The 21,644-nt window shown below is 46.3% G+C and overlaps 1 protein-coding gene across 5 annotated transcripts in view; it reads right to left on the reverse strand.

Annotated features, from left to right (window-relative positions):
* The window catches only part of CTNND2 (catenin delta 2), a 948,913-nt gene that overhangs the window by 11,769 nt on the left and 915,500 nt on the right, over nt 1-21,644 (reverse strand). For all 5 annotated transcript variants that reach the window (XM_024247287.3, XM_054555411.2, XM_054555413.2 and 2 more), the window contains 2 exons: nt 8,905-9,031; nt 4,466-4,597 (listed from right to left, as the gene is read on the reverse strand). In XM_024247287.3, the coding sequence (XP_024103055.1) occupies nt 4,466-4,597; nt 8,905-9,031 (259 nt within the window). The remainder of the gene's footprint in view (nt 1-4,465; nt 4,598-8,904; nt 9,032-21,644) is intronic.

Here is a 21,644-nt window from a genome sequence, read left to right on the forward strand (position 1 = left end):
GCAAACCACCATCTCTCTCTGGACCATTGCTACCAAATCCTCCTTGATGGCCCAACTTCCATTCTGCCCAGCCCGATTCCTCCATCCATCCTGTTACCAACAGTCAGAATGCTGTCTTTGTAACACAAGTTGGGTTCTGTCTCCTTCTCTGCTTGTAATGCTCCAATGCCCTTCACCATGAGACGGCTCTCCACTATGGCCATGAGGCCCTGCAAGGTTTGTTTCCTGCCTAAAATCCCAACACATTTCTCCCTCCTCTCCTCCTGTTAAAGGAGCCCCAGCTTTGCCGACCCTCCTTCCTCAGAGCGGGCCAAACTTGTTTAGCTTCGGTGAGGTTGTCCTTGCTGATCTTTCTCCCTGGAACTCACTTCCCTCAGACTTTAAATGTCTCCTCCTCCCACGTAAAGTGAAGTAACCCCTTCCGCCTGCACCCCTATCTCATTACCCTGATCAGTTTCTTCTTCCTACTAAACACAGTGCAGTATCATCTTGCTGGGAACCTGTTCTACTGTTTACCTTATGTACCGTCTGCCTTCCTCTTCCAGAGCAGAAGGCCCGTGAGACAGAAACAGTCTGTCCTGCTGCTACCTCTGTATGTATCCTCAGAGCCTGGCACAGTGCCTGGCCTCAGTGGACACCCATAGAGTAAGTGCCCCATTTGCTGAATGAATAAATGAGTAAACCTTAGATAAATCTGCCTTCAGAGCTATAATTTGCTGATACAAAATGTCACTTCAGGGATAAGGTGAAATTTTGTTTTTTCTGTTGCTCAGAATTAAATGCATATATTTTTTAGAACATTTGCACTATTGTAGTCTTGGCCTCCCTCCCTGTTGTGAAATCATAAACAGACACCGACACGCTCTCATCAGAGGAATCTTAAAAGCATGAGGCAGAGTTTGTGGCTTCTGAGCCTAGGATGTTAATATGGAAGTTCTTTCCCCTCACTCGTTTAAACGAAACCATAGCTGAGACTGAATTACCTTTACGGACACATGAGGCAGAGGAATTCACAGAGGCTCTGCCCTCATATGACTGAGCTAATAGTGGACTCACAGAAGAATGCCTTTCTATTTTTCTAACAGCCCCCAAATACCCAATTTCCAACTGAATCAACACATTGAAGTTTAGACAGACTTTCAAAGGCATAAGAGGCCGGGTGTGGTGACTCACGCCTGTAATCCCAGCATTTTGAGAGGCCGAGACGGGAAGATCACTTGATGCCAGGAGTTCAAGACCAGCCTGGCCAACATGGTGAAACCCCGTCTCTACTAAAAATCTAAAAATTAGCCGGGCCTGGTGGCAGGCGCGTGTAATCCCAGCTACTCAAAACGCTGAGGCAGGAGAATTGCTTGAACCCGGGAGGCGGAGATTACAGTGAGCTAAGATTGCGCCATTGCACTCCAGCCTGGGCGACAGAGCGAAACTCCATCTCAAAAATAAATAAATAAATAAATAAATAAATAAAAGGCATAAGAAAGACACTGACAAAAACAAACAGACCGTTGGGTGAAAGGATATGTGGGAAGCTCAGATGGGAGGGAAAAACCTCCAGGTGAATTGAAAAGTCGGGCGGTGGAGCTGCTGGGATGATGCAGCCCTTTCTTGAGGTGAACTGAACATGTGAGGTTCCCAGGCATGCAGGGCTGCAAGAACTCGCTGTGGAAGCCGGCATGCCTGAATGAACAGCCGACTGGATTTCTCAGGGCTCCCCAGTGACAGAGAAACACTTAGGAGAGAAGAATTTCATGAGGCTTCATCCAAGCTAGAAAATGAATCCAGAAAAGGAGGGTGGGGGAAGCCTGGAATAAACACCTAGATGGATCTGAACTTCTAAGAGCTCAGCAGAAGAGATGACAGCTCCATCAAAGAGATGTTTGCCCTTCCAGCCCTCATAGGCTGCATTTTGAGGGTGAAGCTTCCCTTGTTGTTTTCATATCAGAGGGAACGTTTTCTTGGCAGGGAATGAAACAAGGAAGATGGCAGTTTTTCAGGTTGTCTTTCAATGCACTGAACTTCAAGTGTCCCGTGGATTTGTTCTTGAATGAGAAAAAGCATTGCTTTTTGTTCTTGAATGAGAAAAAGCATTGCTTTTCATGTGGAGGCCACAAGAAATCTGATTTTGCAAGTAAACCCTGGAATGATGGGCATTTGCTAACATCCTGCAAGGTAGGGGCTGGAAACTCAATCTCCCCATCAATATGTGAAAGACTGGCTTCCACCTGGCTTGGCTGGGGACTTATTCATACCACTATTGAAAGTGGCAAACCACCACTATCCTCACTTCTGCTATCCCACCGTCACCTCCATCACCCTCACTACCACCACCATCACCATCATTGTTGTGGTAATAACAACCGGCGTTTACACAGCACTCATTGGCTTTAGCGGAACTTCCCTATATACGCATAGTATCCAACAAAGATCTCAATGTTCTTTCTGGCTTGCTACATGATTGAGAATGTACTCCTGAATTGCATTTTTAAGTAAGTTAGAGCAAAGCTGTTTAAGCCTCTAAATAAGTTTGAAGAATTACATACACTGAAATTGTCAAGATCCCTGCCATTTTCTAAGAAGATTAAATATCAGAAACATAGTAAATTTTATGTTTTATTTTGAGTCCAGGGCACAATTATGTGCCATTGGAACTGTTTTGACATAAACACGCACACCCACACCTGAAGGCCTTTTGAATGATTCTCTTGGGCAAGAGAGTTAAAGAGAAATGCGAAACTTAATAATAATGCAGTCGATCTCACAACTATTCTTTAATCTCAGTGTATCATCCCAGACAGCTGGTGATACGGCTACCCAGGGCAACGATAACTGCACATTGAACGGGTCAGTTGAATTTGGTGTCATGACTAGCTCAGCATGATCAGTACAAATGGGATCCTCTGCCAAATGTCTAGACTCCAGGAACTCAGAATTCAGATTCACAGTTTTCTTTGTTCCTGTTCATCTACGCGGCAACATGTAAGGGGGGAAACAGTGAATGTGAATAATAACCTAGAGTCCATGTAATGAGTTAAGTTCTCCCATTCAGGAAACATCTCAGGAGCAGTGCTGAGGTGTTCCCTTGTAGGGTCTGCACATGGAGGCAGAATGTGCTCCTGGGGGCAGGGATAAGAAACATCTGTTTATTATACTTTTCTTTATGCAGCTGAGCAGAGTGAACACGGAAAACACTGCCGCTGGGGTAAATGCATTTGCTATTAGAAAAATTTATCTTCGCTGTCCTGGTTTGGAAGGCATTTTAATAAATCATCCAATTTGTCTACTCTGCTTCCCTGCCAGTCTACACCTAAATACTACTGGAGAACTGCCTCCTGCTCTTCAGATTCCTCTCCTAAGAGGGTCTCAGTGTCTGCATGGCGCCCTTTGCGCCCCAGCTTTATGAATGATCTAACCCGGCCTTGTTCTATTAAAGGCTCTTCCCTATAGCCTATTTTCAGCAGGGACCCATCTCCATGCCCATGTGGTAAAGAGGGTGTGGGGTCCCCGTTGAAAGGTCCTCAGGGCTCCGGCAGCTTTGCTTTTAAGGTATAACTCCCTCTACAGCCAGAGCCCACGTCCTGCTTCTTGGAGGAGGACCATCCAGGGAGAGGGTGAGGTATGGAGAGCTTGGAGGGGGCTGCGAGTGCCTCAACAGAGGCATATACAGAGTGTACAATACGTACAGAGTATACTGACTTAAGGGTAAGCCCTGTTATCAGATGGGCTGGGCATGGCACAGTGGAGGGGGCAGAGACAGACACCCATTGTACCAATTCTGGCCTCCATAGAGTCTTGGATGATAAGAAAGGAAGGCAATGGCTGTGACTGAGATCGTGAGGGATGACGAGCGTGAAAGATGAATGCCTCCCCAGGGATCTGCAGTCATCAGCTCTAAGGAAGCTTCTTTGGGGTATGTCATGGTTAAGAGGTTGTATCATGGCAAGAGGGGAAAATATCTCAACAATAGTTTCATGGGGTTCCCCTTAAATCCTCCTCCTGTCCTTCCTCTTTCCATCCCCCATCCCTCCCCTCCCCTCCCCTCCCCACTCCCCTCCCCCACTCCCCTCCACTCCCCTTCCCTTCCACCTTCTTTTCAGTTCCCTCCATTCCTAATGCACAAGGCCTAACTACACTGCCTCCACCGAGTCCCCTCCCCAATGGGTGATGTCAACGAGGAAGAAATATGTGGAAATATTCTCTCTAATTTGAAAGAATATCATGAGCTGGACAAACGAGAGGAAAGGACCGATAAAACATGGGTAGAAAACATTTTCTCTTAGTTATGCCTCTATTCTTAGTTCCAATTCTTGGAAATCATCATTATCAAGCTCTCAAGTGACCAGACAGCTGCTAAGTCCTGCTCAGCAGCCAAGCCCAGCCAGCCCCGTGAAGCCTGATGCCCCATCTCTCTGCCTTGTCTCGGGTCAAGCCACCAAGTTCCAGGAGGGGGCGTGCGAGGGGCGCTCACCTGTCATGGCGTCTTTCCTGGAAGTGTGTTCGCCTTTAGCTCCGTGGTAGGTGGCATTGCTGCCGGTGCACTCGTAGTCTGTTTTCCTTTCTTTGAGGCTGATCATTTCCCGAGGTGAAGCTGGGGCACTTGCTACATAAAGAAATCAAAAGGGTGATTTTCTGCGTCTCATTCCACAGCGTGTGTACCTTCCACACAGTCAGGGTCCTCACTACGCATGGTCCCGCACCTCTCAATGCCTACATGAGGACCTGATGGGTTTTCTTTTTAATTTTTATTTTTTGGCAGTTTTGGCTCTTGTCCCTGCCCCATTCCCTCACCTGTGACAACTGATGCTTTATAGTTAGGGGGCATGTGATTTGGAGGCTGGCAATTGGGGACCACATCCTGGGGCCCTCTTCCTCAGAGACAGATCATAGAAGGGACGTGACCTGCCCAAGGTGTGTGGGGCAGTTTAGGAATGAGACTGCTCTTGGTTTCTTCCTGTCTCTTCTCTTTTCCTTCCCTTTCCTTCCCGCACTCCCTTCCTTAATTAGATGTGTTTCAGAAGATCTATTACTGATATTGACTAATCCTTGATTAAAATAAATGCAGTTTTACTTAAACACTGAGTCACCTAGAAACTGCCTTTAAAAAAGTCAGAGAGGAAACAGCTCTCTACGTAGGATGATTTGTGGGGCAGAAATAACCAAGCCCACAAAGACCTTCGTCGTCTGTGGCTGGGGTGGGCTGGGGAGGGGCATGGAGGCAGCTCTAGTTCCTGCTAGGGCTGCCTTGCTCCAGTGCTTTGCATAAACACCCCAATAATCTCTGAGGCCCTCCTTACACCTCGGCCACTCACTGCCTGTCCGGCTGGCAGGCTGAGCCCTGCCGTTCCTCTTGCACCCATTTCTAAAGTGCTGGGTTGTAATTGGAGGATCCTCCTGGGAAATTCCAGGAGTCCTTAACAAACTGGTACTAGGAGAGGAAAAGCTGAACTCAGAGGCAAGGAAGTCAGTAAAAGGAGGTTGAATTTTCATGAGTGACTGAAGGGATTGGCAGCAACTCAACCTTCCTGCCAGTGCAGAGGGGCACTGGGAGAGGTTGGCAGGAGCCATGCGTCTGGGTGAGGGGGCAGCTGGTCGCGCACCCCACCCCGTGGGCATCTGCAGCTGTGTCCAGCTCCACAGGAGCTCAGGTGCTGTGTCCTTCTGTCAGGAAGCTCTCTCCAGCTCCCATAGCCCAGGGCAGTGCTTCAGAGCCTTGTTTACCCTCAACAATCACTTGAGAATTTATGGATGCCCAGAGCCCATCCTGGACCTTTTGAGTCTGAATTTTCAGTGACAGGCTTCAGAATCCATATTTACTTAGCGTACTTGATGACTATTAAGGCTAGGAATCCCTAGAGCACTCTGATTTTTAGGATAAATCCCTCTTTCCTTTGCCAGTGTCAAAGCTCATCCCCAGCCAAACCTCAGTTTACCTTCCAGCTTATCATTCACACCCTCTGTAGGGTCCCTTTGCTCCTTGGGTCTGTGGTCCCCCAAGGCACCTCTCATGTCACTGAGTCATGTGATTCAGTTTGTCACCCTTAGTATCTTCTATGTACAAATTCCTGTGCTAGCCACTGTGCAAGGCAGACACGCAGATCATGTGGCTCTTCCTGAACTTGTGCAGCTCTCAATCGAGTGAGGAAATGGATATCCAAATAAAGTAGAATGAGAGGCAGAAGTGCCCAACAGACGTCACAGCCAAGTGCTGGGAAGATAAACACGGGTTGTTGCCACCCTCTCAAACCCATCAAAATAAAATCACGCCTCGATGCTCAGCTCTTGAAGCCATCAGGGGTTTTGGATCCTGGATGCCTATTAGAATTCATTACCTGGAATCCTTTCAAAAAATACTGAGTCTTGAACCCCACCCGATGCCAGCTGGCCAGAAGCCCCAGATACAAACACAATGGCAGACAGGGAAGAAAACCACGCAGCTCGGACAGCTGCAGCACCCTCCTCACTTGCAGGACAAGCCTGGAGCTGCAACGACTTGATCAAGAACTGAACCTCCCTGATCCACAGTGACCCTGTGTAGGTGGAGAGAATGCCCAGGCTCTGCTGTGAGGGAAGAGAGGCTCCAGGGGAGAGGACAGACAAAGGCTGGGACATGGGCCATCTCTGTCCCTAATGTGAATCTGGGGAGATGTGAGGGGCAGCCACTGTGTCTTATGAAGATTGGGGTTCTGTTGCTTGGAGAGGGGAACCTCTGCAAGAACAACTGAGTCCTTAGCAAGCCCTGTCACTCAACTGGGCTCTGCGTCCAGTTCCTGTCTGCTCGCTGGTGCCTCGCTCACCTCTTCCATCTGCTGCCCCCTTCTCTTCGGTTCACCATCTTTCTCTTCCAGGAAAGTCTCTCTTCCTGCCTTTGCCCTTTTGCCTCTGGGTCTTCCCTAATAAAGGTTAGCCTTTTATGAGTTACTGCCACACAATCACGAAGGGACAATATTTTAAAGCCTGTTGACCACAGCTTTTAAAATTAGAATCCAATATTGCCCAGATGGTGGTGTTTATTAAACCACATCAAGTGTGTAATTATCTCCTGAGACCTCACACGCAGCGGTGCTCCAAGTCTCTGGTAAATCAGGATTAAGTTCTGGGAAAAATCAAATCACGCAAACAAGTGTTTATTAGGTGTCTGGATGTGCCTCGCCTAGGAAATCCTGAGGCAGCGCACTGGCTGCATGGCTGGGTGAACACAGCCCTGCCTGCTCTCGAGAAAAGGCTGCTTCTCTCTCCCAGCCCTTGCCGATCCATCATGTCATTTCATTCTCATAACACTGATTGGCTCACTGTAATTCTTAATAATTACTGCTTTCCAAAAGACACCATCCATATGCTTCCCACACTCCATGCGCTTTATCTTTTTAAGCCTGCTGGAATTACAAAAATAAGAGGCCTAAGAGGCCACCTCCATGCTTCTGAGATGGGTGGACGTTTCCACAGGTACAGGGGGTTCCTGATAATCACCCAGGGTTGGACTAAATGTGATAAGCAATGACAGTACACTAAAAGGATCAGCTTTCACAGAGCTAGGAGTGGGCCATTTATTTCAGTCAGATATTGGCCATTCATTTCTCTTCATGTTGACAGTAAAGTCTGGCGTGGAGTTATGCGACCATCATTCTCGGGGGTATGGAGACCACTTTGCCGGGCAATGCTCTCTACCAGGTCCTCCTAGGTGTCATTTCAGAGAATAGGATTTCCTCAGCAGGGAGAGGGCAGAGAGGAGTAGGAAGAAAGCTTTCATAAATAAAAGCCTACATAGCTGTGTCTGTGTGGGTGCATATAACTTGTTATCCATCTTTCATTCTCAGAACAAAATCAAAATGCAGAAATCAAAATAAAAGTTTTAAAAACTTAAACTGTGAGGAAAACAGCAAATTTATGCCGTTTATATTACTAAATGGTGTGTTCACATTTGCCTTTCATCTTTCCTCTGATTTTTGGCATTCCTTAATGTGAATTAAAAAGGGTATAAAATCAAGTATTTTTACAAATAAAAGAAGTTCAAAATTTAAGCAATAGGAATGTGACAAAATTAGAAAAAAATTAAATGGAATGACTTAGAAGTTATAGTTGGCTATGATAATAATTTATCAGTGGCATCTGCTGGTTTATCATTAATAATAAAAAGCTAATTAGATATGGAACAGTTATGAAGCCATCAATGATATGTGTCAAATGTATATCACACTGAAGGAAGAAAGCACATTTGGTCTCCTCTACTTTTTATGCCAATTATGACAAAATGCAACTCAAACTATTTTTATTTAATTAATTAATTTATTTATTGAGACGGAGTCTCACTCTGTCACCCAGGCTGGGGTGCAGTGGTATGATCTCCGCTCACTGAAATCTCGGCCTCTCGGGTTCAAGTGATTCTCCTGCCTCAGCCTCCCAAGTAGCTGGGATTACAGGCGTGTGCCACCATGCCTGGCTAATTTTTGTATTTTTACTAGAGATGGGGTTTTGCCATGTTGCCCAGGATGGTTTCGAACTCCCGAGCTCAGGCAATCTGCCTGCCTCGGCCTCCCAACGTGCTGGGATTACAGGCATGAGCCACCTCGTCATGTCAACTGAAACTATTTTAAGTTGGAAAAATTGTCCACGGAAACCCCTGATTTGCAGACACATGAAAGTTTTCTTTATACTCGTTCCTCCTGAATTCAGGTCCGTTACATGCATGTCATGCATAGGAACCCGTTAGAGAAGGAGATTTGCTCCGAGTCTGTGTATACAAAACACAGAGTGGCCACCACAGTACAAAGAACAGATTCATTTCCTACTTCTAGCAAAGATCTGAATAGAAGGCTCTCCTCTGAGTACGGGGTGGCTCAGGGACTGCGAAGGAGGGTCTTTGCTCAACGAGAAATAAAGCCTGGCTGACTAGCCACGGCAGCCTCTTACCTGAGCGGTTGTTGGGAGACACGCGCACAGGGGAGATGGAGGGCGTGCGGGAGGAGGAGTAGGGCCTTTGCCGGTCCCTCTCGATGGTTGAAGACGAGGCTACAAAGTGGTATTGTGACCATCCATCCTGCAAAACACAGCACGCTCCTGTTAGATGAGCAAGACAGAGTGAGTTTTCACCTCCGGACATTTTTAAGTTCCAAGTGTCTGGATTTGCATAATATTTCTATGGTGTGTCAAAAGACGTTCTTGAAGCTCTGCACCCTCATGGAGGTGAACAGAGCCAAATGTGAATGAAGACACACCTCCTTCCCTCCAGACAGCCTGGCGGGTAGGGCCTGCTTTCCTCCATGAATGTTGAATAAATGGTCTCTTTACAAACCTGCTCTGGTCAGAAGCTTTTACTTTGATGAAAATACGATGCTCAGAATGTTAGGGGACTCGGAAACTGTCTATTTTTTGCCTACCTGGTTCCAGCTCTGCCTGGCTCCCTCTTCCGCTGCCTCAAGATTTTCCACAAGGGTTTACCCCTTTGCTCCCAGGACCCATCTGTTGGCAACCAGAATCCAGGGCAGCGTCCTCCCTTCCCGTTTACCTCCCTGTGTCCTTTCCAGCCCCAAATGCCCACCCTAGCCTGTCTCCAAGCTGGTCTGCTCCAGGCATGATATTTTCCAATATAGAGCATATTCAAAATGCATCCTACCAAGCCTCCGTTAGGCTTCTGATATCTAGTTAATATACAGAAAGCATCTATACTATTTTTCCTTATGAAAACCGCATAAATATATCACAAATTATTTTGTGAATTTACAAAGCATAAAGAAGAAAATAAAAATAGGTGGTAATTCCACCCTCTCCACCTGAAAGAACTCCTGTTAACATGTCATGGTATTTCCTTCCAGTCTTTTTTTCTTTTTTAAATAGATTTTATCAAAGTAACATGTTAAATAGTACTAACATTATAGCAAAGAAAAGCAGTCACCTGCTCCACCCCCAAATCCTCCTTTACAGAGGCCATTGCTTTCAATTCTTTTAGATTTTTTATTTTTTTCCCTGACAACATTTAGACTTTTAAGGGGCTCAATGCTTTGTTCTCTTGGGATTGTTCAGAGAATCTTGCCACACAGTTAGCACCTAGTAAGTAAGCTGGGTAGTAGCTTTTAAAAACATGCACCTCTTATTCTGGCTTTATCCTATCAGTCAAGTAGGACAGGAATAATGAGAATTAGATACACAAAGATTAGTCTTGGTGTATCTAATAAGAATTAAGAACATGGAAATGAATATGCATTTTGTTCTTTATTAATTCATCTATTTATGTTTTCAATGATTTTTGATAGAGTTTTGAGTCCCTTACAAGTCTAAATATTATCAGAAAGAAAAGCTAAAGAATTGAAAACAAGTGCCAATGTAAAGTGGGAACAGGGGGTGGGACAGTGCCTGCTTTCCTTTGCTATAATGTCAGTAATATTGGACATATTACTCTAATGGAAATAAAACCAAACTAATGGATACCATTATCTGCATTCTACATGAAGAATTTGAGCCTTTGACAGTAAATAGGCCACCCAAAGTCAAACAATACACAAGTTACAAAAAACATATTAATACTAACGTGGCATTCTAACAAGTGCTTGGAAGGAAAAACCAAGCCGGATTAGGGGATAGACGAGCAGGGGCTGGGATAGAGGAGCCGGGTGCGGGGGAGATGGAGGAGCGGGGGCGGGGATGGAGGAAGGGGGGCGGGGATGGAGGAAGGGGGGTGGGGATGGAGGAAGGGGGCGGGGATGGAGGAAGGGGGGCGGGGATGGAGGAAGGGGGGCGGGGATGGAGGAAGGGGGGTGGGGATGGAGGAAGGGGGGCGGGGATGGAGGAAGGGGGGTGGGGAAGGAGGAAGGGGGCGGGGATGGAGGAAGCGGGGCGGGGATGGAGGAGCCTGGTGGGGGGGAGATAGAGGAAGTGGGGCGGGGATGGAGGAAGGGGGCGGGGATGGAGGAAGTGGGGCGGGGATGGAGGAAGGGGGGCGGGGATGGAGGAAGGGGGCAGGGATGGAGGAAGGGGGCGGGGATGGAGGAAGTGGGGCGGGGATGGAGGAAGTGGGGCGGGGATGGAGGAAGGGGGCTGGGATGGAGGAAGGGGGCTGGGATGGAGGAAGGGGGCGGGGATGGAGGAAGGGGGCGGGGATGGAGGAAGGGGGGCGGGGATGGAGGAAGGGGGCGGGGATGGAGGAAGTGGGGCGGGGATGGAGGAAGGGGGCGGGGATGGAGGAAGGGGGCGGGGATGGAGGAAGGGGGCGGGGATGGAGGAAGGGGGGCGGGGATGGAAGAAGGGGGCGGGGATGGAGGAAGGGGGCGGGGATGGAGGAAGGGGGCGGGGATGGAGGAAGGGGGCGGGGATGGAGGAAGGGGGCGGGGATGGAGGAAGGGGGCGGGGATGGAGGAAGGGGGCGGGGATGGAGGAAGGGGGCGGGGATGGAGGAAGGGGGCGGGGATGGAGGAAGTGGGGCGGGGATGGAGGAAGTGGGGCGGGGATGGAGGAAGGGGGCGGGGATGGAGGAAGTGGGGCGGGGATGGAGGAAGGGGGCGGGGATGGAGGAAGGGGGCGGGGATGGAGGAAGGGGGCGGGGATGGAGGAAGGGGGGCGGGGATGGAGGAAGGGGGGCGGGGATGGAGGAAGGGGGGCGGGGATGGAGGAAGGGGGCGGGGATGGAGGAAGGGGGTGGGGATGGAGGAAGGGGGCGGGGATGGAGGAAGGGGGCGGGGATGGAGGAAGGGGGTGGGATAGAGGAGTGGGGTGGGGATAGAAAAGTGGGGGTGAGGCTGCTGGCATCTCTATTTTGTGGAGTGGGGTCAGGGAGGTGCTGTCGGGAGCCTTAACGTTGCAGCAGGACCTGGAGATGACAATTGAACCAGACTCTGGGGACACAGATCTCGGCTTCCCAGAAGAACAGATGTGAAGGCCCTGGGTGGGAACGGCTTCGCTGGTGTGAGAACAGCCTCCTGGGACTGAAGAGGCGTGAGCAGGGGGCCAGGAAGACAGGACAGCTCTGGGTGTCCAGGACAGTTTGGGGAGGAGTAGCCACGGCAAAGCTGCTTGGAAGGTCACTCCCCTGGACAGAGGAGAGATGGCCCAGGCTTGGAGGGTGCTGGTGGTGGGAAGCGGGCAGATCCGGTATCCACACTGGAGGGTTTGCTGGTGGCATGGCTATTGGTGTGGGAAAGAGGAATCAAGCCTTACCGCAGTGCTTCTGGTGTGAACCACAGGGGCCTGAGGTCCCCTTCACTGAGCGGGGAACAATGGGAGGGAGGGAAGCAGCTTTAGGGAGTGGAACCAGGACTGCCTCATGGGGACGTATATGGTTACCGAAGAGGGACAGAGAAGGAAGGAGGATCTGCAAACTGGGATCTCAGGGCTGCAGGCAGAATTTTGGATGTCAGCACATAGATATTATTTAAAGCAAAGAGAATGGATGCAAACCTGTAAGCGAATGCAAATAAAGAAAAGCAGAAGGCAGAGGCTGAGTCAGCCTGAGGACATTCCAATATTGAGAGGGGTGCAAAGAGTAGGGGAAGCTTCAAAGGAGACCAAGAAGGAACCCAGTGAACTACAGGGAGCATCAGCATCAGGAGGGTGACCGTGGCATCAGGCAAGACCAGGAGAGCGATGCGTGAGGAGGAGAAGGAGACCAACCGAATACCGAGGAGGACCAAGAGCTGCCTGGTGGTCTGGGAGGAAGGAAGTCCTCGTGACGGGGACAAAAGTTCTTTCTTTGGTCAGGTTGGTAAATGTCTAACTCCAGCGGTCCCAAAAGATAATGAGAATTGGTGAAGGGGAGACAGTGAGTACAGACAAGCCTTTGGCAAAGTTTTATTTTAAAGGGAAATGGAGAAATGGGCTTGAAGAGAGTGAGGGCTGGAGAGATGTTTTGATAGATCACCTAGAAGATATTGCAGTATTTCGTGTGCTGATGGGAATGACTGAATGCAGAGAAGGAAAAACCTGGGGACATAGGAGAGAAAGGGAAAAATGGCAGGAAGCACATTCTCAAAACAGGAAAGGTGGATAAGATTAAGTGATCAATGGGGTCACTGCCCACAGAAACAGTCAGACTGTGGCCATGGACATGGGGAAGAGATGGGTAGATGGGGTGACAGGAAGATAAGGATATTCACTCTTGATTTTTTTGTTTGTTTTTTGCATTTTTTTAGGGAAAATGAGAAGTGAGGTCATCTGCTGAGAGTGAGGAAGGGTTGGAGCTTAGAAAACAGAGAGAAGAGAGAAAGGGAAGGGAGGAAGGAAGGGGACGGGGATGTGGAATAGTTCTTGAGTTGGGTGGTGAGTGAGCTGACTGGCCAGGGCAAGTGGCCGGGGTGCCGGACAGGGCTGGAGGCTGTGGCAATGAACCGAAAAGGAGCTGACTGGTCAGTATCCATGTGTGCCTCTCTCCAGCCACAGTCAGCTGCCCTAGGGCAGGTGTGGAGTGGGTAGAGTTGATGGGTCATCAGACAACTTGGAGAGAGACAAGGGAATGTCACCGAAGCTAAGCCCAATAGGGAGGAAAATGTAGGTGCTAGAGATGATATGGAGAGTGTAAATTGATCAGGGTACTGATGGGCTTATGAGGGCCACAGGCTGTTGGGAGGATACTTCACAGGTGCCGGGGGTTTTCTTGAGGAAGGAGAGCAGAGATCCTTCTCAAAACAGCAATGAGGAGGGGGCAAGAAAGACGACTGCTCCAAGAAGGACGTCTGCTCCACTTCCAGGGCTAGGGACAAAAGGGAGGGAGGGTGGGTGGGAAATGAAACAACCCTCGAGGAGGGGGCTCGGGGGGCTGTGTCCTCAGGGCTGACAGGAGATTAGCAGAAGAGGGGTTGCGAAATGGACGCAGGGGATTTTGCTGATTTATTTATTTATTTTTTCTTTTGAGACGGAGTCTCACTCTGTCACCAGGCTGGAAGTGCAATGGCGTGATCTCGGCTCGCTGCAAACTCCACCTTCTGGGTTCAAGCGATTCTCGTGCCTCAGCCTCCTGAGTATCTGGAATTATAGGCATGCGCCACCACACCCAGCTAATTTTTGTATTTTTAGTAGAGACGGAGTTTCACCATGTTGGCCAGGATGGTCTTGATCTCCTGACCTCATGATCCGCCCGCCTCGGCCTCCCAAAGTGTTGGGATTACAGGTGTGAGCCACTGTGCCCGGCCAATTTTGCTGATCTTTAACCACAGGTTAAAGAGGGAAAAGAAATGGGAGGTGGACAGAAGACAGGTGGAATATATGGGGGATAACTGGCTGCTCAGAGCCTTCAATCGAGGGGTCCAGGTAATGATGGTCGTCCAGGAGGCTTGGGTGATTGCGACAGCTGAGGTGATGAGGGATGAAGGGTGTAAGGTACAAATAAATGCCTCCTTAGGGAAGGGTGGGGGTGGTAGGTAGGTATCACGGCAGGAGAAAATGTCTCCACTGGAGTTCTGTGGGGTTCTCTGAAATCCTCCGGAGGGTGGCGGCAAACACAGATGAGGAACAGTCTTACCAAAAACACGTTCAGGGTGGAAGATGTTTCTAAAATGTATGTGTCCGTTACTCATGTATGGGAATGATTAAAAAATTTTTTTTTAGGCCGGGAGTGGTGGCTCACGTCTGTAATCCCAGCACTTTGGGAGGCCAAGGTGGGCGGATCACAAGGTCAAGAGATCAAGGCCATCCTGGCCAACATGGTGAAACCCCGTCTTTACCAAAAATACAAAAATTAGCTGGGTGTGGCAGCGCGTGCCTGTAATCCTAGCTACTCGGGAGGCTGAGGCAGGAGAATCACTTGAAGCTGGGAGGCGGAGATTGCAGTGAGCCGAGGTCACGCCACTGCACTCCAGCCTGGCAACAGAGCTAGACTCCATCTTAACAAAGAAAAAGAAAAAAAAAAAATTTAAATCCCTGTCTTTTGAAGGAAATGCTTTGTAGATGGCTGAAGTCCTAAATATGACTGAATGGGGACAGATCATTTTATGTTTGTCTCATTGCAATGTAGAAGGTATGCTTTGGGATTCCAAGTAGTGGCTTGGGACAGTCGTTTAGTCAAAACCTTGGCTTCTTTGGCTATGTATGTGATGATATTCTGTGTGGTATTAAAGGTGAACAAGGTACTTTACAATGTGAATATTGGCTAAATATTTATTATGTTCTAAGACCTAAGGACACACTAGACCTAAATGTGGCACAGCTGTAGGACTGGTTTCACTTGGTGAGACATCAGTACGTTTGTTAACATTGCTCCCTTATGCAGGTGATTGGAGGTATGTGTTGCTCAGCAATTCAGATTTCATGATGTTTAGACTATACTGCAACCATTTAAGTATTTACATTTCTGGAAATGTCAGAAAACTGAGTGTAATAACAAAATTGCTTACAAAGGAACTCCTATATGGATGCACTCAAAAAATTTTCAAATCCTTCATAAAATCCAATATGGAAAATGCGAATGCCTGGCAGAAGTGTGGTCCTGCAGGTAACTTGTCTGTAGGTGACTGGGTTTAGTATACACCGAGGGTGATGAGAGCAGAGTGCGGTGGGAGAAACGGAGAAGCAACCCCTGACTCAGACCCCTCTGAGGATGGCCAGAGACTGCATGCCTGCGGGTATAGGCACTTTGAATGGAGGGGAGAAGGGAGCTTAAGGAATGGGGCAGAGTAAAAACCCAATAAATGTCTTCGTTAGAGCTGTTTCCTGACCCACAGCTCAGGAGCCCCAGGAGGAACAGAATACCTTCCACATTGCAATGAGACAAACATAACATTTGTGTGCTGTGAGAAGAGGTGACCTTCTCCATCTCACCTCTCTCATTCATCGATGCAGAGTGAAGGCTACAGTGACCAAACTGCACAACTTCAACACTGCTATGCTCAACAATGGCCAGAAAGGACTTTAAAACTTTAGTTCCGATGCCACATACAGTTGGCCCTCTGTATCTGTGGGTTCAACATCCATGGATTTCACCAACCTAGGGTGGAAAATATTCTAAAAAATATTGTCCGTACTGAACATGTACATGTTTTTTCTTGTCATCCTTCCCTAAACAATGCAATTATTTACATAGCACATTGTATTAACATTACATATTATAATTAATCTAGAAATGATTTAAAGTTTACGGGAAAATGTGCGTAAGTCATATGCAAATACTGCACCATTTTATTAATACAGCCGGGACTTGAGCATCTACAAATTCTGGTATCCTTGGGAAGTCCTGTAACCAATTTCCCACAGATATAGAGGAGTGGCTGCCAAATGTCATGGAAACTCATGGAACACTAGATGCTAGAGACTAGGGTGCAGCTGGCCCATGGCATAGATCAATCAACACTCATTACAAACACCTTGAGCACAAATCTCATGGCCTTCCTCATCTTTCATTGTATAAAATCTTTAGTCATTCAATTAAAATAATGTTTCGCTTTTTAAATAAGAAGGGAAATGAAGATAGAGATAATTTGGGAAAGTTATTGCTAAGCTGACATTCCTTCTATTCCACTAGCCATGTACATTTTTGTTATCTAGCCAGCTAGCAATCAATCTATTATTCATTTACTTCCCACTGTCACTCAGAATGGCTTGGAGGTGGTTCACATAAATATATGCAACTTGGGCACATATCTTTTCAATCATTATTTGCCTCTTTAATCACTGTTTTTTCTTGTTAAAATATCAACTTATTGTAGGCCAAAGACTTCTTTTGTGAATTCTGTTATATTGGGCATTTCACCTTAGCTCTTCTTTGCACCACCTGTACAACTCATAGGGGTTAGATAAGAAAGCTCAGGGAAGAAGCAGGGAGAGTGAAGAATCGCCACGGTAACTGGGGAAGGGCCAAGAATCCTTCCTATTGATGATAAAGAACTCTTTTACTATCTGTCTTTCACCTTCAACAGAATGACCCACAAGTTGTGCCCTTCAGCTGAAGACCCAGCTAAGCTGTCAAAAATGTGATATGATATCTGTGCCTCAAATTGGTTTTTATTTTTAACACATTACACTTAAAACTGGAGGTTGTTAAATTGTTCTAAGTATATAGAGATAGAAATCCAAAAAAGAAGATGAGTTCAAAGTCACTGAACTTTAAATTGCCACCAGGAACAATCTGATTTTCTTTATCTTACACCCTTTAGCTGTCCCTCCACCACTTTCAGCCTCTGTACTCAAAGTTTTCAATGTGTTTCTTATGAAACTGTACTATTCCCCAAAGCTACAAGCATCCACATGGGCATTTCCAATGTGCATGACAATCAGGCGATGTTCATCCCCACAGCCCCACTACCATTGGTCTTCACGGTATTTCTAGGACGTGGTCAGTCTGTTTAGTTGATACAGGTCTTCTTTTTGTGGATTTTGAGGGCCCTGAATTTATAACACTCTCCATTTTATATTTCTGAACATCCTATAAACATCGCCAAGAATAATGTATTACTAGAGAGACTTCTACTAACAGTTTGAATGAAGGGACTAAGTAGCTTTCATTCAGACTGGTCTACAGGAGGTTAGGACGACACACACTTGAGCCACAGCTTCTTATTCTAGAAATTGTGTGGCTGAGCGCAGTGGCTCACGCCTGTAATCCCAGCACTTTGGGAGGCCGAGGCGGGCAGATCATGATGTCAGGAGTTTGAGACCAGCCTGACCAATGGGGTGAAACCCTGTCTCTACTAAAAACACAAAAATTAGCTGGGCGTCGTGGTGGGTGCCTGTAATCCCAGCTACTCAGGAGGCTGAGGCAGGAGAATCGCTTGAACCCGGAAGGCAGAGGTTGCAGTGAGCCAAGATTGTGCCACTGCACTCCAGCCTGGGTGAAAGAATGAAACTCTGTCTCAAAAAAAAAAAAAAAAAAAATGTGCACGACATTCAGTTCAGATGAGCACAGGAGTTTGTTAGCTTTGTATGCAGGGGATGGGCTAGAACTGTCTGGCAAGGCTCAAAACTATTCTCATGAATATCTTTTCACTACTTGGCTTGCTAACCCTGGGTGTCTCAGCAGATAGAGAGGTGGAATTAGAGAGCTGTCAGGAGTTGGCCCTTCTCTCACAATTACTGGTAAGCTCCATCTCAGCTTCTTTTCCACACATTAAGGGCAATGTGACTCATCAGGCTGGGGAGTTTTAAAAATAGTAATGCCTGGGCCCCAGCCCTGAGGTTCTCTTTAGGTTATTCTGGGTAGGGCCTGGGTATCCTTATTTTCAAAAGCTCCACTCCTCCCCCAAATGGATGCTAATGAACAGCCAGGGTTGTGAACCATTGGCTTGGGGTTTCTTTGCATAGGTGTCAGTGACAAGTTGGGGCACACTTTTTAAAGTGCTAAATCCCAGGAGGCCCTTCAGTCTCCATTCCCAAGGTTGACCTCTATAGTAACAAAACAGGTCAAAATCTCAGGCCAGAGAGGTGCCACACACACTGAACCCCAATCACACCTGATCACCCAGCATGCACTGCTTATGAGACTCAATTTCAAACATCCCCACCTTTGATCAGGCAGCTCTATGACATGGCAGGGCACCTTGTCTTTTTCTATCTGTTAAATCTTATCCTGCTTGGTTCTGTATTAGGCAAACAGGAGGCAGGTAATGCATGTTCATTCAATTACTATTGCCAAAAAATTATGCCACCCTGGTTTGGGGGGAGCTTTCAGTAATGCAACCAGTTTTCTTTCCATGATACTAATAAAATGCTTTTACATCACACTACAGACTTTAGCAATGCAGGCTGTCTCCCTAGCTGTGAGGCAGCAAGGGTGCCTCATTTATTTCTGAAGCCCTGGTATCTAGCATAGTACCTGGAACACAGAGGTGCCTAATAAATGCTAGCTGGAGTCAATGATTTAAGATGACAGTATTAATTATTGTAAAATGAAATGATAATCAATTTCACAGGTTTTATAGCTAGCATCCACAGTTCTTACACTATTCTATAAGAAATAAATACAATCAGAGCCTTAGAACCTTTTTCTTTTAATTGTAGCTCAGAGTAACTTCATCAGAATCATCTTCTGCTGTTGGTAGATCTGTCTTTATGACATACTCGCAACTGTGCTAAAGGTAGTGTTAGCTTAGGTAAAATAGTACCTAACGACAATCACAAAAAAAGTGGCCTTTGGCTTGCCTGCTCTATTTTAAATGGTAATTTCTCTCCACTGACCATGTTTCAGTGTGAGGTAGATACAATTGCCTCCTCTTTAACCAGTCTGGAAAATAATTTTGAAGCATCATTATCTCTGCCACCTCTGGCCCCTGGGTGGGTGCTGACTCAGTCGGAGCACACAGCTTGTCCATCCACCTCCAGTGCTTCTTGCCCCATGGAGCTCAGAAGAAGATATAGGTACTTGCCCATGGCAAATGCATTCAGTTCCCCCCAAACACAGATCCGTAGGAGAATCAGGAAACAGGATAAAAAGGGAGAGTATATTACCTTTCTCATTAGCTATGCCCCAATTTCTTTTAGGGCTGGGTACAGCAGTCCACACCTGCTTCCAGAATGTGCCTACTAAACTGAAGGGGTTGGTTTCTGGATGGGTCACCTTGTGGGAATATTACTGGGCAGGGAACAGTGATGACCAGTCGGTGCTCCAGAAAACATGCAGAGCATGTCAACAAGAGGGTGGAGAGAATTTAGATGTGATGGAATGAGAATGATCCATGTGTTCTGAGGCTCCCACCTCCCTCTGACTATCAAGGGACATCCTGCCATTTTGAGTTGAGCAGGTGAGAGCACCCTACTTCTGCTCAATTACAGAAAGGATGGAGAAGGATACTCCTTGATGGAGGAGGAGGAAAGGGGATTAGGGAGAGAAGTTGGCTCATTCCATGTAATAGAGTTTAGAGAGAAGGTGGGAGGGGAGAGTGAATATTTCAAGGGCTGCTCAAATGAAGGTTGAGTGGATTTGGTGATTACGGGGAGAGAAAACAGGCTAAATACCAAATCCTCATTAATGTGTTTCAACAGATGCGATTTAGCAGAAAATGGAATTTTGAGTTCTGTGCATGGTGGCTTCTGACCCTGCTCCTGGAAGACAACTTTTAGAAACTTGACCCCAAGAGGGTGGAGGGTGACCCAGTGAATAGCCACAGCTGTGATGATATGGTCAATGTTGATGTTTCTATTGATAATTTTGTTTCCAAAGAGAGTTTTGGAAACTTTATCTTCTATCCTTAGAAGTTAGATTCATCAACTATTTTCTTATAAGAGACTTCTCTGACCCAGGAGCTTCAATAAATAACTAACTTTGAAAATGAACAATGCTTGTTTATTTCTACTGGGGATATTAATTGGAACCCAAAATAATGACTAGGACACTGTTGGCCTATGTATGGCCTTTTTCTACCTGTTTTTTTAAACAGTTCTGGAACTTTTTTAATCTAGCAAGATTTGGCCTCTAAGCGAGGATTCCTCAGTGGCCATACACAGACTATTTGGTACTGAAGTCACAAACACAAGCTTTTCACCTTAGCTGTCCTTGAAGGCTCTACAGCCCACAAAGCTTGTCTAGTCTAATTTTTTTTTTTTTTTGAGTGACTTGAGATATAAAGAAAAGTGTGGCAAAAATCTGTTGGGCTTTTAGCAACCCAAGCTCACCCATGCATCAGCCTGTAACACTCAGGGCTTAGTACTTACATTCACAAGCAAGACTACTTCACTAGGGACCTATTTTTCAAATGAAAGTCAAAACAGAAATCGTTGCCTTAGGTAACCAGCTAAGACATTAATGCTCACGTATCAGAAGCTTGATTGTTCAAAATTGTACCAGTTTCCCAGTCATTTTTGAGTGGAATAAACCTATTAATGTAATCACATTAAGCAGAGAATGAAAAGATTTCAAATTAGTGGCATTTACACATACACATCCTTCTTATTTCAAGAAAAGGTATTAAATACAATAAACTGAAGGTAGAATATTCTGATACACCGTCTGTGTGACTAAAGACCAAGCCAGATTTTGCTTAACTACAAAACCTTCTGCTTCTCTCTGCTGTAATAAGACAAGCTTCCATCTATTTTTAAGGTAAACTGTTTGTTAAAGATTCATTAAAACTAATTCCATCAATAATTCCAAAAGCTATTAGAGTTAAATAGTTAAACTAAATTTTAAGGGCCAAAAGGGAGTATTTGCAGTTTAATGTACAAATAAATACCATCTGACATACCAGTTGCTTTCATTAGTTTGTTTCAGCTCTGTTGCTTCTAATGAAATTTAATTAAATTGATTTGGATACTTGAAGGTACAGTACATATAAGCATAAGGATCTTGTGCAATACCATCTTTTAAAAGCAAATACTGTGTAAATCTGTTTTAGGAATTCAATTTACTGCTACTGGGCTAATTCTAAAGAACCAGTGTAACCAAGAAGATTTGAAAAGTTGGAAAAAATGTATATGATTTAGTAGAAGAAAGTACACCATTGTTAACTGCTAGGAGTTAATAGGTACCAATGGAATGCAAAAAATCAAAACAAACAAAGAAATGAAAACAACTGGGAAATTGAAATAAGACCAAATCAGTCCTCTTACCTCCCTAGCTTTGCTTTTGAGGCCTTAAAACAAAGATCTGACTTGGATGAGCTTTAACAGTGTCCTCTGTGTTTCAGTTAGTACTGCAAAGTTCAGTTCAGGATAAAACTAAACAGTCCAGTCTTCAGATTTAGGAATACAAATGTCTAGCTTCTAATATGTCATTTGAGCATTTGAACAGTCAGCTATTTTACATA

The sequence above is a fragment of the Pongo abelii genome, chromosome 4 (genome assembly GCF_028885655.2).
Source record: "Pongo abelii isolate AG06213 chromosome 4, NHGRI_mPonAbe1-v2.0_pri, whole genome shotgun sequence".
In the NCBI taxonomy this organism is placed as follows: Eukaryota; Metazoa; Chordata; class Mammalia; order Primates; family Hominidae; genus Pongo; species Pongo abelii.